Below are 19,521 nucleotides of genomic sequence, written 5' to 3'. Positions count from 1 at the left end.
AAAAGGATCATTTTCTATTTCTCCAACTTGTCACATCAGTAGACCACTGCCACAAACACTCGCAATCCTCAAGTTTAAAAAAAACCCTCGAGATGAGTGTCAATATCATAATCCTCCAAACAACAAGTCCATAACAGGCCATTAATTGAAGGGGTAACTTGGTTGTCTATTTGAGCATCAGCACACTATACAACTTCAATTAAAGGATGCAATTACTGAATGCTACCATCATAGATGAAGCTAATATTTTTCAAGTCAAGAAATAAAAAAAACTTAGTTAAAATCTTAGTCAACAAAACAAACAGATACAGGCATGCTTTAGTGACTCAGTTTTTTTTATTAAAAACAGGCTAAGAACAAATGCAGTAGATCCAAACAGATGTTCAAAAAAGTGATAACCCTCAAGGTTACGAAAATTCTGACATGATCAAAAAAGGTCCACAGCAGCACAATTCCCATAACTGAACTGGATACTGCTCACTAATTTGCTAGTGGCACACTCTAATGTCAATCCCAAGTTGATTTCTAAATTAGGCACATGAACATTTATGCAGCACAAAACATGAAAAAAACTGCAGAGCATTGATAATTTATTAAAACAAGAAGTGCATTGGTTCAACAGACAAAGGAATGAGGAACGGAAGTTCTAAATTAGGCACATGAACATTTATGCAGCACAAAACATGAAAAAAAACTGCAGAGCATTGATAATTTATTAAAACAAGAAGTGCATTGGTTCAACAGACAAAGGAATGAGGAACGGAAGCAGGGGTGGGGGTGGAACAGAGGAGGGGGTGGAAGAGAGAAATCTAGTGCACACACATCAACTGCTTGCAAGTGCAAACTTGACTTTTGGTTTTGGAAAGCGTACAAGCACAAGGATGATAATCATTGGCCACAGTGCCAGGTGAGCAACTCAAATTAGAGAAAAAAAAAAAAGAGACCTCAGTTGCAGATTAAATTCTGGCACCATCAGAAATCTTATGACTTTATCTTCCACAAGATGGGCATGCTTAGCAAGGCCAGCATTTGTTGCCAGACAGTAAAATGTCAATCATATTCCTATAAATCTAGGAAAGGCAGACCAGAGAAGACTGCACACAAATGCCTAAGAGATTGTGAACCAGATTAGTGTTTAAACAGTAGCTTCATGTCAGTCAATATTGAGACTGGTTTAATACTGCAGATTTCCACTAACTGCCACGGTAAATGTGGAACCCAAAATACATTTCAATATAGGAAATCAATATAATTAAAATACATTGAAGGAATAAATAGTATTGTTAGACTATTCAGTTTGGGAATTGGGGAACCATGTCTACATAAAAAGCTTTGGCCATTTGGTCAGCCTCCCTCTTGTTCCTTTGGCTTGTAGCCAGAAAATTCTAATTCGCCACAAGTATCCCTCATGCAAGTCAACAGCATTTGTGTCCACCTCACTTCAATGAGACAATATAAACCCAGTTATGACAGATCAGGTTAACAGGTGTTTACAGGAATGCTCAATGATAAGATCAAATCAGATCCTGTGTAGGTAGATATACTGCACATAAACAGACACTGTTCCTGTAGACAAAAAAAAAGTAACAATCTCAGAATTACATGCTACAAGTTCTCACTCACCATTTACCTGTAAGCTGCTATCACTAACCAATGATTGGGAGACAAATCAGCATGCCAAAGTACAGTATATGCAGGATAGAACTGAAAAGAACGTGGAAAGATGATAAGGACACCAAATTTAATCCTATGGACTCATGCCACTAAACAGTGTTGCCTTATCTAGTGGGGTAGCAGAGACTGCAGCAGAATATAGATAAATTGTGAACTGGACTGAAATATGGCAGAAGGAGTTCAATCTGGGCAAATACAAGGTGGTACATTTTGGAAGATCAATTCAAAAGTAAACTACACAGTAAAAAAACTGGGGAAAATTGATGTAGAGGGATCTGGGTATTCAGGCCCATTGTACCCTGAAGATGGCCACGCAGATCTATAGAGTAATCAAGGCAGCAAACAGCATGCTTTCCTTAATCAGACGGGGTATTGAGTACAAGGGTTGGCAATTCATGTTACAGTTGTACAGGACTTTGGTTTGGCCACATTTGGAATACTGTGCACAGTTTTGGTCACATTACCAAAAGCAGCTGGAGGCTTTGGAGAGGGTGCGGAGGAGGCTCACCAGGATGTTACCTGGTATGGAGGGCACTAGCTATGAAGAGTGCTGGAGTTGATTAGGATTGTCTTCATTAGAAGGATGGAGGTTGAGGGTTGACCTGATTGGAGGTCTACAAAAAAAAAGGGAGAGGTATTGACAGGGTGGATAGCAAGAAACTCTTTCTCTGGCCCCCCCAAAAAAAAAAGTGGAGGAGTCAATTACTAGGGGTCATTAGTTCAAAGTTAGAGGGGAAGTTTAAGGGAGATTAGAGTGGAACATTTTATTGACAGGGTGGATAGCAAGAAACTCTTTCTCTGGCCCCCCCAAAAAAAAAAATAAAGTGGAGGAGTCAATTACTAGGGGTCATTAGTTCAAAGTTAGAGGGGAAGTTTAAGGGAGATTAGAGTGGAACATTTTTTTTTAAAAAAGTGCAGAGGGTGGCAAGTGTCTGAACACATTGCCAGAGAGGGTGGGAGGTGGGCACTATAGCATCATTTAAGATGCATCTAAACAGATTGATGAATGGGCAGGGAGCTGTGGGATACAGACTTAGAAAACAGGTGGCAGCTTTAGATAGAGGGCCAATTCCTGTGCTGCACCAAGTACTTCATTACCACATATCTGGTTTGTGTTTTGATAAGTGGATTTGATCAGATCAGAAAACTGGGAAGTGTGTTATTTGATTCAATCTCCAATTTGAGAGATGATCCTGGGGGTGAGTAGGCCTCAAGTATCAGTGCACTTTCCCTGATGGGTAGTGACAATAAACTTTGCAAAAACACAGCCAGTGTTTGCTACACAATCATGTGATGTGCAGTTTCTTTTAAATATATAGACACTTTTTGATGCTATCCAACTCAAAAAGATCACAAGGGGGAAAATAGCTCAAATTTAAAAACACCCAGTGCAACATATTACAAATTGCTGAAAGCAGTAAAAGAAATCCATGACCACTTAAGCATTTCAGTATTTGCTTTTTCTCTTATAGTATCTTAAGTACATGATATAAAATGAAACTGCCAAGGAAGAAAGGACTGGTGACAACACTGATATTTGAAAACTTTTAGAATACAAACACCAAAACAAAACCAAAACAATACTTCACTAACTTTCCAGAACTAATACTGGTTCATGGGATTTGAAAGTTACCATTAAAAGGTCAGCATTTATTGCTCATCTTTATTCATGAAGGAGGCTCATGCCAGAGAGCTATCGGTCTGGAGTCACATTTAGACTACAGCAGTTTTCCTGCCCGAAGGCCAATGACCAGTGCCTCTGGATTTAACAAAACCACCATTCTATAACACATTTCAAAACAATCCATGGGGATGGGGCTATAGATGCACAAAAACACCACTTCCTGCAAGTCCCCCCACTATTAGTATTGTCTCAATAGCATTGATGCAGGCTCTCTATTTCCTGTCCAGCAACTAGCTTGCCAATTATGATGCCTCACCTGTCAAGTTGCCATTCAGGTTCTTTTTTTAAAAAAAAAGGAAGAGCTCCCAAGATTCATCATATGCAAAAAATAAAGTGCCAAGTATTCAATGCCAGGGGCTGGCTGGGGAGTTAAGTCACCCTCTGTTTAGGGCAAGAGCTTGATGCCAATATAGTAGCAATAAAGTTAATTACCATCTTTGGACACTGGTGAACTTAAACACATCAGTCCCCTTACAAGCCACCTACAACTTCTAGGATTATAGACTTGAAAATAAAATCTTGCCCAAAAAGCAAAAAACGCATGACAGAGTCACCTGCCATTCTTCGCTTGAGAACTGTCCTGTCTGGATCGGAAGCTAAATCCTTCTTTGTTCCATCCAAAGGCGAACTCCTGCCCGAGCTGGGATACAAAGATGCATGCCATTTCTCAGGGTCCCAGATACCTTCACTACAGAAGCCAAAAGCAGAAAAAAAAACTACGTGAAAACATTTTCTCATTTTATACATAAGTGAGAGTTGTTAAATGTTGTTGCATACATACTATACACTGAAGCTAGGGTATGTTAACAAAAACACAGTAACTCCATTCTTTAAATCTAGTTAACGTGACTGCAATAAACTTTACAGGATTTGGATTGAGGCTAGTTTTAGTACTGCAGTCAAACATTTGGTCAATCACACTTTCACTCGAGAAAAAGCATTTCAAACAGTCCCACTTCTCTCTTCCATCAAGGTTACTTTTTGAAATTACTACTACATCTGCATCACCATCCTTTGAGGCAGGACCTCAAAACTGCAACATGCTCGGAAAACGTTTCCATAATATCAAGGCCTCTTACCAATTACCTTAAAAATTGCTCTGACAAACTGGAGAAATGCAAAATAGAGAGTTTCACTGCTCCACTCCAAACCATTAAGTAATTCAACAGTTACCAAAAAGACCAATTAGCTATTGCAGCTACAGGAGGCTCAAAATAAAGATCCAAAAAAAAAGAGATTCCTTCAATGAAACAGATCTGTTCGAAAACACAGACTTACTTAAGCAAGGTAAAATATCCAAGTAACAACCTTTTTAAAAAAACCTACAACAGCTATTCACACAAGTGGATAAAAGGAAATTACTTTGAAAAATAATTTAGCCAGTGGTTAGTTCTTCAAGTGGTAAATAAGGATAAAAAGGTATGCAATGCTTAGATGGCTGTTGACTCAACTTTCTGCATTTTCAGATGCATGTCAAACATGTCAGTTTGCTTCTGGAACCTTAGAACCCTATGCAGTGCACAGAGGCTATTTGGCCCATCAGGTCTGCACAATGCTGTGAAGAGTATCCCACCAGGCGAACCCACTTAGCCTGCACATGCCTTTTTACTAAAAAAAAGGTTAGCATGGCTAATCCAACCAATCTGCACATCTTTGCATTGTAGGAGGAAACTAGAGCACCTGAAGGAAACCCACAAACAAGCAGAATCTGCAAACTCCACACAGATCATTGCCAGAGACTGAAACCAAACCTGGATCCCTGGTGATGGAGGCAGCAGTGCTAACTCAAAAGCTTCTCTAGCATACTCTCGCAGTTCCTACCAGACACTGCTCAATTTTCACAATGCTGCAAAACTTTGTTATGAATTCAACACCAGGACTAAGCTGGAAGGCTCCTAGAGCAAATTGATCAAACATTAATCAAAACTGTAAGTGAAAGCCAACAGTTGTAAAATGTTATCTCCTCTGACCAATTAGTACAAGACAAGCAGCTAAGTACTTCATTCCAAGTTTGCCATGTCCTGTTATTGACTTTTTACAGAACTATTCAGTTGCCCATAATCCTTCAAGTCTACAAAAAAAAATCAACATGAAGCCCTCTAAATAATCCAGGATGGAGGACAGGGGGGAAAAAAAAAAAAAAATTGTGGCTCTGAAAGCTACTCATTTTCAGCATTGGAGCAGATTTCCTCAAATTCTAGAAGTAATTGTTTTAAACTGTTGTGCTGTTTTGGAACTTTGGGGAAAGATTAAAACAACAGCACTTTTAAAAAAGACAAAGGCAGAGACTACATGGTAAGTGACGCAAACAGACAAAGCTACACTGCTGCCTGACCCAGCAATCAACCTGCTCATCTACTACCTCTGCTGTAGAAGTATTTCCAGGTATCAGGAAAATTAAGTGAAATTCACAGGTGACGTTACAGAAACCATTTAGCTGTGAGCTCACTCACTGAATAGCTTAAGTGTACCCTTGCTATTATAGTTTTACAAAAGTGAGTAGAGTCTGTCTTGTTTGATACTTTTAAAAATTTAGTAGAGGCCTAGATACTAAGGTAGCTTGGAGCAGTTTTTTTTTTTTTTTTTTTTAAGAGCAGTGAGACTGCGACTTTCCAGGTGTGTAGGTTGTTAAGAAGCAAAGATGGCCTTCAGTAGAGTGATATGTTCTTCCTGTCAGAATTGGCAAATTGGTAGAGTTTCCATGTTATTGGAAACATCATCTGCATGAAGCGTATTTGGTTGCAAAGCCTATTGGATCACACGGATTGGTTGGAGGATCAGTTAGAGGCAATAAGACACTTAAAGCTAGGGTGAGATGGATGGCTGCTGTAGGAAGGGAGAAAAACCAGTAAGGTAGATGGGTTTACCTCCAAGAAAGGGGGTGGGGGGCGTGGGGGGGGGAAGAAAAAGAGAGGGAGTGGAAAAAAAAGAAAAAAAAAAAGAGGTGGAGGTGGTCATGCAGCAGTCTCCTATAGCAATCCCCATCTCATACAAGTATGCTGTCTTACACAACGTAGAGGATGATGGACTCAGAAATACAGCGTATAAAGACAGGTTTCTGGTACAGAGATTGGCTCTAAATGTAATGAGAGGTACATCAGGTTCCAAGTGACAGATTGCGATAGGAAACTCTAAACAGAAGCACAGACATATGTTTCTGCAACCAACTCAAGACATCAGAATGGTATATTGCCTCCCTGGTGCCAGGATCAAAGATATCTTGCAGAGGGTGCAGAATATTCTCAAAAAAAAAAAGGGGGAGGTCAACAAGTAGGGTGTTGTCGTCATGTTAGTTCTAATGACATAGGAAGGGAAAATAATGAGATTGAGGAGAGAAAGTTCAACAGGAATTTAAAAAAAAAAGGTCCTCGAGGGTACTAATATCTGGATAACTCCTGGTACTATTAGCTAGTAACAGTAAGAATAGGAGAATAAAGCAGATGAATGTGTGGCTGAGGAGCTGGTGCAGGGGGGGAAGGGTTCACATTTTGGGAGCACTGGAATCTCTGGGGTAGACATGACCTGAGAGTTGGAAGGGCACTAATATACTGACAGGAAGACTTGCCAGAGCTGCTCAGGAGGAATTAAGCTAGTGGTGGGTGGAATCCAAGGATATAGCAAGGAAGGAGGTCAGTTGGGAAAGGGAGCAAGTCAAACAAACAAAAGCATAGAATAAGCTAAACTGCATTTATTTCAATGCAAGAGGCTTAACAGGAAAGGCAAATGAGCTCAGGGCATGTTTAGGAAAAGGAGACTGGGATATCATAGCAATTACAGGGATGGACAAGATGGGCAGCTGTATGTTTCAGGATACTGATGCTATAGGAAGGAAACAGAGGGGGCAAGGGGGAGCGGCAGCTGATTAGTGATAACATCATTGCTGTATGTAGGGAGGATATTCCTGGGAATACATTCATAGAAATTATTTGGGTGGAACTGAGAAATAAGAAAGGGACAATCACCTTACTGGGATTACAGACCCCTTACGGACAGGAAATTGAGAAAACAAAACTTGTAAGGAGATCTCAGTTATCTGAAAAACTAATAAAGGCGGGTGATGGTAGGGGATGGTAGGGGATATTAAGCTTTCCAACAGACCGGGACTGCCATAGTGTTAAGGATTTAGATGGAGAAGAATGCGTTAATTAGGTACAAGAAAATTCTGATTCAGTATATGGATGTACCTATGAGAGAAGGTACAAAGCTTGATCTATTCTTGGGAAATAAGACAGGGCAAGTGACTAAGGTGCCAGTACAGGAAGCATTTTGGATCCAGCAACCATAATTCTATTAGTTTCAAAACAGTGATAGGAAAGGATAGACTGGATCTAAAAGTGGAAGTTCTGAATTGGAGGTAGGCCAATTGACAGTATTAGGCAAGAACTTTCAGATATAGTGGCAGATATTTGCAGGTAAAGAGATGACTAGAAAATGGGAAGCCTTTTTAAAAAAAAAAAAGGAGATAACGAAAGTCCAGGGATAATATATTCTTGTTGTTTGGGATAAAGGCAAGGCCAGTAGGTGTGGATAATGCTGGACGACTAGAGAAATTGAGGCTTTAGCCAAGGGGAAAATAAAAGAAAGCATATGTCATGTATAGACAAAGATTGGGTGAATTCTTAGGAGAGTATAAGGCAGTAGGAGTCTTAAGAGGGAAATCAGGAGGGCAAAAAAAAAGGGGACAAGAGATAGCTTGGGCAAGTAGGGTTAAGGAGAATCCAAAAAAAAAAAAAGGATTTATGATACATGAAGGACAAAACGAGTTAACCAAGAGAGGATAGGGTCCCTCAAAAGATCGGCAAAGCAGCCTATTATGGAACCACAGGAAATAAAGAGGACATTAAACAAGTATTTTGCAGTGTTTACTGTGGGGTAGGAATATACACAACACGGAGAAATTAGCAACATCTTTAAATGTTTATATTTCAGAGATGGTGCCGAATGTCTTAAAACAAAAAAGATGGATAAATCCCAGGGACCTAATCAGGTGTGCCCAAGAACTCGGTGGGAAGCGATCTCAGGTCTCTAGCTGAGATATTCTCATCATTGAAAGCTGCAGGAGAGATGCAGAAAGACTGGAGGTGGCGAACATGGTGCCACTATTTTAAAAAGAGGCAAGGTAAGGCCAGGGAACTACAGACTGGCCAGATGACAAAAATCAAATCAATGGTAGTTTAGTTGTTGGAAGGAATCCCAAGGGACAGGATTCACATGTATTTGGAAAGGCAAGGACTGATTATGGATAGTCAACATGGCTGTGTGGTAAATAGTGTCTCACTAACCTGACTTTTACTACAACACACTTAGGATTAGTGCCAAGCAGTGGACATGATCTATAGTAGACTGGTTCAATGTCATGGAATAGAGAGAGCTAGCCACTTAGATACAGAAGTGGCTCAAAAGGTAGAAGACCGAGGGTAGCAGAGGGTCACTTTTTAGACTGGAGGCCTGTGACCAGTGTGTCCCACAAGGATCAGTGCTGAGTCCACTGCTTGTCATTTATATAAAAATGATTTGGATGCAAACGTTGGAGGTATGATTACAGATGACCCTAAAATTGGTGAAGTAGACAGCTAAGAAGGTTACCACAGTACAAGGGAATCTTGATCAAATGCACCAGTGGGTCAGAGTCAGATGTAGAGCATGGGAACAGACCCTTCGGTCCAACTCACCCTAAATTAATCTATCCTATTTGCCAGCATTTGGCCCATATCCTTCTAAACCTTTTGTATTCATATACCTCTTCAATGTTGTAATTGTACTAGCCTCCACCACTTCTTCTGGCAGTTCAACACATACACACACCACCCTCTGCATGAAAATGGTTGCTCTTACGTCCCTTTTAAATCTTTCCCCTCACCTTAAACCTATGCCCTTTACCTCTGGACTCTCCAACCCTTGGAAAAGACCATTCACCTCATCCATTCCCTTCATGATTTGATAAACCTCTATTAGGTCACCTGAGCTTTCAGGGAAAATGCCCCCAGCCTATTCAGGCTCTCCCTATAGCTCAAACCCTCCAATCCTGGCAACATCCTTGTAAATATTTCCTACAGTATTTACTTCTGGTCATACTGTATTTCAAAGCAAACTGCGATGTTAGCATTCATTTCAAAGAGGGCTGGAATACAAAGATGATGTACTGCTGAGGCTGCAAGACTCTGGCCAGACCATATTTGGAATATTGTGTGGTTTTGAACCACATATTCTGAGGAAGAATGTGACAGCTTTATAGGAGATTTACGAGAATGATCCCAGGGATAAAGGGCTTGTCAAATGTAGAGTGGTTGAGGAATCCAGGTCTGTATTCTGACGTTTAGAGGGATGAGTGGGGGCTTTCAGAATACGGAGAGGCCGGGATAGTGTGGACATGAGAAGATATTTCCTCTAGTAGGAGAGACTAGGAACTAAGGGCACAGCCTCAGAGTGAAAGGACCACCATTTAAAAAGATAGAGAAATTTGTTTCCGGCCAGAGGGTGGGGAACCAGTGGAGCTCATTGCCACAGAAGGCTGTGGAGGCAAGTCATAGAGTGTATTGGGTATGAAAGCTGATCAGACACTGCTAGCAATTATGAGCATGGTAGAACATGAACCAGATGCAATAGCAGAGTCAATTTAATGCAGCAGAGAGGATATTGTGGCACCAACCCTTTGAGTACAGAAGGTCACTGTCCTTTGTGGTATTTCTGAGTATTCCTCAACCATGGAAACAGTACTGATCAGGCTAGAAACCTTAGACCAGGCTGGCAGAGACTGGTGCTCTTGGGGGAAGAGGGCATCCCTCCTCTGCATCTTGTCCATCAGGACCTCCAGATGACTGTCCACAAAGCAGGACACCAGTTTCTCCTTATCTTCCATGTCCAGAGCAAATGTCACAGATTGAGTTTAATATTAGGTAAATGAGAGGTGCTACATTTTGGAAAGGCAAATCAGGGCAGGACTTATACACAATGGCAAGGTCATGGGGAGTGTTGCTGAACAAAGACCTTGGAGTGCAGGTTTGTAGTTCCTTCAAAATAGAGTTTAGGTAGATAGGATTATGAAAGCAGCATTTGATATGCTTTCCTTTATTGATCAGAGCATCAAGTATAAGAGTTGGGAGGATATGTTGCAGATAGACAGGACATTGATCAGGCCACTTTTGGAATACTGTATGCAATTCTGGTCTCCCTACCAAAGGAAGAAAGCATGGATAAGGTAAATAGACAAAGTCTTTTCCCTGAGGGGTTGGGGTCAGGGATCCAAAACTAGAGGGCTTGGGTTTAAGGTGAGAAGGGACAGATACAAAGGGACCTAATGGGCAACTTTTCATGCAGTGTGTATGGAATGAGCTGCCAAAGTGGAGGCGGCTGGTACAATCACAGCATTTAAAAGGCATCTGGATGAGTATATGAATAGGAATGGTTGAGGGATTATGGGCCAAGTGCTGACAAATAGGATTGGATTAAATTTAGACTATCTGGTCAGCATGGACAAGTTGGACTGAAGGGTGTGTTTCTGTGCTGTACATCTGACTTTGTTACTAACTAATGATTGCCACTTCAAAGCCTTGCTTACTTCTTCAAAGCCCATTTAATTCAACATTCATTAGCCCATCTCCCCATAACATACTGCTTGAAGAAATCCAGCTGCTCAAACTTGCCACAGAAGGTAAATTCATTAACTCAGCTCTACTTTTGGCTTTTCCTCTGCATGCCCTTCAAGGGCCAACATTTGTTGGGAAGTGTCTTGCCCAGAATTGACAATGAAACTGCAGCTTGGGCACAAAGTATTCTTAAAAGAAACCACCCAAGCTGGTTGACTCATTTGTTAAACAAATACCAGGATTTACAGTGAATTCCCAGTGATACCTCACTAAAGAAAATGAAACAGGTTTGACTTTTAAAATAAAAAACCAACATGCTGACCATTAAATAATGGTGAGACTAAAACATTGGTCTGTCTCAAAGTCATGAAGAAAACATTAGGTTATTTATTGCTGTGTAGCTTGACAAAGGGCTCTACTTTGTTGGCTATATAAATGGGTAGACAACATTGGATTACATCTTCATGCAACTATAGCAAACTTTCTGAAGTATTTGGGAAAGTGTGAAGGTATACTTATTCCTCACTTTAGAGTTGGGCATGTTCAAACTATTTAAAAAGTTTTGCTAACAGTATCATTTTTAAAAAAATTTTGAAAGCCAAGTCAATTTAAGAACCAGCTATGTTTATAATACAATTTCAAACTAAATGGCATTGCTCAAACGTCACATTTCAGCCTGAAATGCTTTGGAATCCACTAACCAACAATTTTTGAAGAGCTCATATTTGAAAGTTTACCTGTCATATTTTTCCAGAAGGCATGCAGGTCTCTGCTTGGCATATGGGTAGTCTTTGATTTCTAGTAATTTTTCCTGCAAGAAAAGTGCTCAAAATAAATTTTATATTGTCTCAATACATGCTTAATGAAAAGCAAACTACTTTGGAATGTATACACTAGCCAAGCATAGGCAATGGAGTTTTACTTCATTTGTATTTAACAAGAGAGCCTGACACCAAGTGTCATGTGCAGTTCTGGTACCCTTCAAAAGGAATGATATTACATCACAGAAGGAATGCAAATGAAGGTTCACCATATGATTCCATGGTCCCCTTGAAGAGATTGAGCATTCTGCACCTGTATTCTCAGGAGTTTAGCAGAATGAGTTCTGTTAATAAACACACTTCAAGGAATAGACAAGAGTTGACATGGAAAAGGTATTTGTCCTACACTATTCTTGTGGACTCAGGACAATCTCAGACTAAAAGACAAGCTATTACAGACACATGAGGATCAACTTCAGAAGGTTGTGAAGCTTGGGAATTTTCTACTCCAGGAGACTGAGAAATCTAATTATCTCAGTTCACCGTTTGATAGTGATCCAATTACCAATGGCATCAAGGGATGTGAGAAAAGAATTTAAAGAATCCCTATAATGTGGAAAAGTCCCTTCAGCCCAACAAGTCCACAATCCTCCAAAGAGTAATGCACCCAGACCCATTCCCTAACCCTATCCTTTATTTTGGAATACACTTAGCCTGCACATCCCTGAACACTAGGGAAAATTTAGGATGGCCAATTCACCTAACTTGCACATCTTTGGAGTGTGGGACAAAGCCCAGTGTGCAAACTCCACACAGGCAGAGTTACCCAAGGTAGGAATCAAACCCAATACCTGGTGCTGTGAGGTGCCAGTGCTAACTAAAGAGCCACCATGCCACCCCTGACTTTGGTGCAAAGATAATCAACCATTAACCTAGAACAGCAGAGCAGACTCAAAAACTGCTTAGTGACCAATGTGTGCGCTGACAGCTTTTGCAGGTAGTGTCACCTTCATTCCTCCCCAAATGTCAATTCCTACTTCCTGTTACCATGCTATATGGCCAAAACCCAATACCTCACACCCTGAATCAGAATTGCTATCCATTCTGCAGCATTGTGTAGTGGCAGACTCAAATTGGTTGAAATATAGCAAAGTACATCAAAACTTGAAATAACTCCAACTTAGTGAGCTGTATTTTAGACAGCTGGATTAAAATTACCTTTATCCCATTCAACAGTGAACCAGTGACTAAAAACAATTGTGTAGATATTGGACCTACTTCAGCAAGGAGTTTAGCTGCACCCAATGGATCGCTGATAAATTCACATCTGCTCTGGCAGCTGTACTGTTCAAAACACAAGTTTGGAACCTTGCTCAAGAGGATCTTGGCTTTTTTTGGACAGTTTAACATGCAGAGGTTGAACAAACCGGAATATTAGCATTTACTTGGAAAAGTTAAACTGCATACACTTTGGCCTGCCATAAGATAATGGCATGACACACCCATTATTTCAATTGTAATCAACAGCATCCAGACTGTGGTCTGAAGTTTAATTGGGGGTGGGGGGTGGGCAAGAGATAGAGAGCCATTTAAAAACCTACAGCATGCCCTGCAAGTGAAGCCTTCCTAAAACTAATACTAATTCCATTCCCACAACACATGTGGAGCATTGCCCACCTCAGAACTCAAAACTCCTGTCTGTTGAAGACCTGAAATAAGGGATAACAATTGCCTAATACTCAAGTAACTTTGTGATTTTCTCTCAATATGGCATTAACATTTCTTACAAGAATGCTCACTACAAAGGGTTCTCCATCCGTAGGTCCAATCTATTGGGATACTGGTAACGAGTGAGTCTACTATACCACACCAAGGTTGCTTGTTGTTCTCATGAGATTTATACTTCCAAACAGGAAGTGCTTAGTCAAACCCTTCATTGCTGTTTCAGACTTGTAAAGTTTATTGAAAGACATCTCAATATCAAATTAGGACAAATATAAAAAAGTTAGACATGAATCACCACCTCCCTGAAAAACTCACCAACACGCTCAACAATAGCATTGTCACAGTCAACTCTGCAAATGCCAACAGTAATTGAAGAAAGCTTTCCAACTGGATCCTGTAATTGCTTCCGATGGACATTTTCCCTCAAAACTCATCTCCAAAGCAACATGAACTACATGGTCCATTTAGCAGAGCTAATTAGCTGACTACAGCACAACTTCACTGTCTGGAAGTTTTTAATTCAAATCAATGATTTGCAGTGCCTGACACTCAAAACATATCCCTCAGAGGGAGACTACCAATCCAACACCATAAGATAACATAGCTGCTAGTTTTGACATGCAGCAAGAATGTTGTACTTTCTCCCCTGCAAGTTAGCCAAATCATTGCTAATGAAGCACCTACTTACAGTTCACTGGAGGCCATTCACCCAATTGTAGATCTAGAATCTAAACAGGTGCATAAACAGTTGTAACTTTGTCCATAGAAACAAAAAAATTGTTCAGAGTCCAAAGGAAGCTCAAAGGTGAAAGCACAACAGGTCAGGCAACATCGGAGGAGCAAGAAAGGCAACAATCCTGTCATAAGCCCAAAACGTCAACTCTCCTGCTCCTCAGATGCTGCCTGACCTGCTGTGCTACACACAAATCTAGTCTCCAGCATCTGCAGTCCTCACTTTCTCCAGTAGCAGCTCAAACTTGGAGACTGATTAACTATGTTTTTCTGACCAAAGCAGCATGTCACTCAATTGTCTGAATAGAGTACAAGTTGATCAGTTAGATTGTTTCCTTAGCATTAGTTCAGCTACTGGCCAGAGAAATGCTCAAGTCGTTTAAATTAACAAATTTTCCAATCTGCTTTGCACTTGGAACACTAACATAAAACAGTTAGGAGTCAAATTATGCAACACAATTCACCACTGCTTGGATCCAGTTATTCGTTTGGAGATGAGCAACATTTTTAAAAGTGGGTATAGAATTAGCTACATTAGTGAAATTTGGCCTTTTGAGCTCATTTAATTGCTTGATTACCACCTTTCTCTCCCCCCCCACAAACCAGCCATTGAAATTTATACTTCAGAAGTTTTATTTTCCCTTCATCAAATGAAACAGTTGCCACAAGCCTTTGTTGCCAAGAACAGAGACCCATGCCTCAACTTCCAAAGCTGTTCAGATATTTCCACTCAAGGTACCCAGAGGAATCCCAATTAGGAAACATGTTGGTATCCATGCAAATAGAACAAGAATTTTTACATGACAAACAAGAATGCTGTGTGCAGGATCAGGGGAGAGGCATGTGCAATCTTCTTGAGTGGCCCAATAGAAATGTTGGAATAAAATGATTTTTGGACCACAAAAGCAGAGAGGTTATGCATTCTGAAGAGTCAGATCAGGCTCAATTCAGCTAGTTAGCTCTCCACAGATCAGATTTTCAATAGTTTGTATTTAAATATTTTCAGCATCAACAGTATGCTGCTTTTATTCAAGTTATGCTGAGCATTAACAAAGTCCTTGCTAAGTCACAAGTCATTCAGTTCTGAATGCTACACATTAGCAAGTTAGGGTATTTTGCAAGCTTGCAGAGTAGATTAACCATTAGTTCTTTTTAGTATGTTGGAGAGATGCACACTTAGGAAAGCTATCATTTTATGATGGACAAGTGAACAGTTCCAGACAAAGGACGGTAAAGGGATTTCACATAGCGAGTGGCACGGACTGCCACTTACTGCCCAGAGGGGTGGAGGAAACGGAATCAACAGTTTCAAGATGAACTTAGATAGCACTTACAGATAAAGTCACAAAGCTCTAAGCGATGGGGAGGACTCTGCTGAAAGCTATTTTTGATAGGATTGGCTGAATGGTTTGAGCTGCAAACAACTATGCAATTTCATTGCTTAATTTAAACCAGATGTTAAGTGCCAAAAGGACCAGTGCTAGGTCACTACTTTTGGTCAGTTATAGAAATGATTTGGATGTAAACATGAAGAGGTATAGTTAGTAAGTTTGCAGATGACACCAAAATTGGAGGGATAGTGAACAGCAAAGATGGTTACCTCAGATTACAACAGACCCTTGATCAGATGGGTCAAGGAGTGGCAGATTGAGTTTAAAATAGATAAAATGCGAGGTTCTGCATTTTGGGAAAGCAAACCTTAGCAGGACTTATACACTTAATGGTAAGGTCCTCAGGAGTATTGCTGAACAAAGATCTTGGAGTGCATGTTCATAGGTCCTTGAAAAGTAGAGTCACAGGTAGATAGGATAGTGAAGAAAACATTTGGTGTGCTTTCTTTTATTGATCAGAGTACTGAGCACAGGAGTTAGGAGGAGGTCATGTTGCAGCTGTACAGGATGTTGGTTAGGCCACTTTTGGAATTTTGCATGCAATTCTGGTCTCCTTCCTATCAGAAGGACATTGTGAAACTTGAACAGGTTCAGAAAAGATTTACAAGGATGTTGCCAGGGTTGGAAGATTTGAGCTACAGGGAGAGGCTGAACAGGCTGAGGCTGTTTTCCCTGGAGCGACAGAGGCCGAGAGGTGACCTCAGGTTTATAAAATCATGAGGGGGTATAGATAAGATAAATAGACAAAGTGGGGGGGTCCAGAACTGGAGGGTATAGGTTTATGGTGGGTGGGTGGGAAAAAGAGATATAAAAGAGACTCAAGAGGCAGATTATCCCACACAGAGGGTGGTATGTGTATGGAATGAGCTACCAAAGAAGTGGTGGAGGCTGATACAATTACATTTTAAAAAAGGCATCTGGATGGGTACATGAATAAGAAGGGTTTAGAGGGATATGGGCCAGGTGCTGGCAGATGGCCTAGATTAGGTTGGAATATCTGGTTGGCATGGATGAGTTGGACTGAAGGATCTGTTTCTGTGCTTTATATCTGATACAAGAGCTGATGAGGCCAATGCAAATTGTGGTAGACTGTGTTAAGTTAGTTAATAAAACAAAACATAAGAATGCCATGTTGGAGGGAATCCTGAGGGACAGGATGTACATGTATTTGGAAAGGCAAGGACCGATTATGCATAGTCAACATGGCTTTGTGCGTGGAAAATCATGTCTCACAAACTTGATTTATTGAAGTAATAAAGGGGATTGCGAGGTGCTGCATTTTGGGAAAGCAAATCTTAGCAGGAGTTAAATACTTAATGGTAAGGTCCTACAGAGTGTTGCTGAACAAAGAGACCTTGGAGTGCAGGCTCATCGCTCCTTGAAAGTGGAGTCGCAGGTAGATAGGATAGTGAAGGCGGCGTTTGGTATGCTTTCCTTCCTTGGTCAGAGTATTGAGTACAGGAGTTGGGAAGTCATGTTGCGTCTATACAGGACATTGGTTAGGCTGCTGTTGGAATATTGGGCAATTATGGTCTCCTTCCTGTCAGAAAGATGTTGTGAAATTTGAAAGGGTTCAGAAGAGATTTACAAGGATGTTGCCAAGGTTGGAGGATTTGAGCTATGGGGAGAGGCTGAACAGGCTGGGGCTGTTTTCCCTGGAGCGTCAGAGGCTGAGGGGTGACTTTATAGAGGTTTACAAAATTATGAGGGGCATGGATAGGATAAATAGACAAAGTCTTTTCCCTGGGGTCGGGGAGTCCAGAACGCTAACCAAGGTTTTGGGTGAGAGGGGAAGATATAAAAAAATCTATGGGGCAACTTTTTCCACGCAGAGGGTGGTACGTGTATGGAATGAGCTTCCAGAGGATATGGTGGAGGCTGGTACAATTGCAACTTTGAAGCACCTGGATGGGTATATGAATAGGAAGGGTTTAGAGGGATATGGGCCGGGTGCTGGCAGGTGGGACTAGATTGGGTTGGGATATCTGGTCAGACAGGTTGGACCGAAGGGTCCGTTTCCATGCTGTACATCTCTGACTCTAACCAAGGGAGAGGTGGTACAACCATACAGTTTTACTGCAGAGGACAATCTGATGCAGATTCTAAGAAGGGGATATTTGCTTAAGTGTTTGAAAAACAAACCAAACCATTCTAGACCCAGGAAATAAAGCAGGGAATTGGGATAACAATTTCACAAATGGTCCAACTCATCTCATAGCAAAGTGCAATTCCCATTCTACAAACCCATATAGAAGACAATACGAATATAGTAAATCAATCAAGAAAATGACTGACTGCAAGGAAGCCAATCTGGGTGTTCTACAACAGGAAACCCTGGATGAATCAGGACATACAATATGGATCCAAACTAGAGACCCAGACAGACACCTGGTGACTATGGCAAGGGCTGAATAACATCACAGGTTCTAAAAAGAGAACGTGCAAGATAGCAGAAGACACATCCCTCCCAGATCTTCTCAACATCTATGCTCTCAGTAGAATTTCTGTCGAGAGGTAACACCTAAACCAGCAAGTCCTGACAAATCCCAATAGTCACAGAGGTCAGACGAGTTTTCCTTCATGTGAATCCAAGGAAGGCGATGGGACCAGACAGAGTACCAGGCTGTGCACTCAGAGCACGCAAAGATCAACTGGCAGAGGTCTTCTCGGACATCTTCAACCTCTCCCTGCAGCAGGCCACTGTCCCTGCCTGTTTCAATAGGGCCAACATCATCCCTGGGCCTCAGAAGACTCATGCAGCATATCTCAATGACTACCGCCCAGTGACCCTAACTTCAGTGGTCATGAAGTGCTTTGAAAAGGCTGGTCATGGCATTAATCAACTCCAACCTCCCCACTACTTTTCACTCACTCATTTGCCTATCAGACCAACAGATCCATATCAGATCTGATATCAGTTGCCCATCACTCCTCCCTCGAACACCTTGACATCAAGAACAGCTATGTAAAAATCCTACTCATGGTCCCCTCAAGACAGATTACGAAACTTCGTATCTCAGAAGAAGTCACACTCTGTGGGACTGGATCCTCAGTTTCCTGAGCAACAGGCCTCAGTGAAGATTGGAGACAATATTTCATCTGCACTAACACTGGAGCCTCCCAGGGGTGTTTACTCCACCCCCTAACTTACACCCATGACTGTGTCAAATACCAGACTAATGCCATTTACAAGTTCGCTGATGACACCACCACAGTCAGCCAAATCTCAGTGGTGAAACAGTCTACAGATGGGAGGTGGAAAACCTGGAAAAACGGTCCACTGAGAACAACCTAGCTCTCAATGCTGGCAAACTGAGGAACTCATTAATGACTGTCAACAGGATGTTACTCATGCCCCCCCTACACATTAAAAGCACAGAGATGGAATGAGTAGAGAGTGTCAAGTTCCTGGGAGTGGTCATCCACAACAAGCTTTCTTGGCACCTTCACACGGATACTGGTTACAAAAGGCCCAACAACACTTCTTCCTCAGGCAGAAGAGGAAATTTGTCTAGATGTACCACTACCTGCTATGGTAACTGTACCATTCAGCATCAGAGACTGTTAGAGTGGTGAACTCGGCCCAGACAGAATCACAAAGGCCAACCTCCCATCTACAGAATCCACCTACCAAGCCTGCTGTCAAGGAAAGGCCGCCAGCATTTTCAAAGATCCATCCCACCCTGGCAATGTTTTTCTACAACCTTTACCGTTGGGGAGAAGGTACAGAAGCCTGAACACAGCCAGTTTCAAAATGTTTCAACACGGACATCTACTACAAACCGACCGACTCCCACAGCTACCTGGACTACACCTCCTCCCATCCTGCCCCCTGTAAAAAAACGCCATCCCATTCTCCCAATTCCTTCGACTCCGCCGCATCTGCTCCCAGGAGGAGCAGTTCCAAAAACGCACAACCCAGATGGCCTCCTTCTTCAAGGACTGCAATTTCCCCCCCCAAACGTGGT

The 19,521-nt window shown here is 41.4% G+C and overlaps 1 protein-coding gene across 5 annotated transcripts in view; it reads right to left on the bottom strand.

Annotated features, from left to right (window-relative positions):
* The window catches only part of eif4enif1 (eukaryotic translation initiation factor 4E nuclear import factor 1), a 54,830-nt gene that overhangs the window by 30,686 nt on the left and 4,623 nt on the right, over positions 1-19,521 (bottom strand). For all 5 annotated transcript variants that reach the window (XM_043716125.1, XM_043716121.1, XM_043716124.1 and 2 more), the window contains exons 3-4: positions 11,682-11,755; positions 3,913-4,046 (exon numbers count right to left, since the gene is read on the bottom strand). In XM_043716125.1, coding sequence (XP_043572060.1) covers positions 3,913-4,046; positions 11,682-11,755 — 208 coding nt within the window. The remainder of the gene's footprint in view (positions 1-3,912; positions 4,047-11,681; positions 11,756-19,521) is intronic.

The sequence above is a fragment of the Chiloscyllium plagiosum genome, chromosome 25, assembly GCF_004010195.1.
Source record: "Chiloscyllium plagiosum isolate BGI_BamShark_2017 chromosome 25, ASM401019v2, whole genome shotgun sequence".
NCBI classification, from domain to species: Eukaryota; Metazoa; Chordata; class Chondrichthyes; order Orectolobiformes; family Hemiscylliidae; genus Chiloscyllium; species Chiloscyllium plagiosum.
The sequence above is the reverse complement of the archived record's forward strand: the minus strand, read 5'-3'. Positions and strand labels throughout refer to the sequence as shown.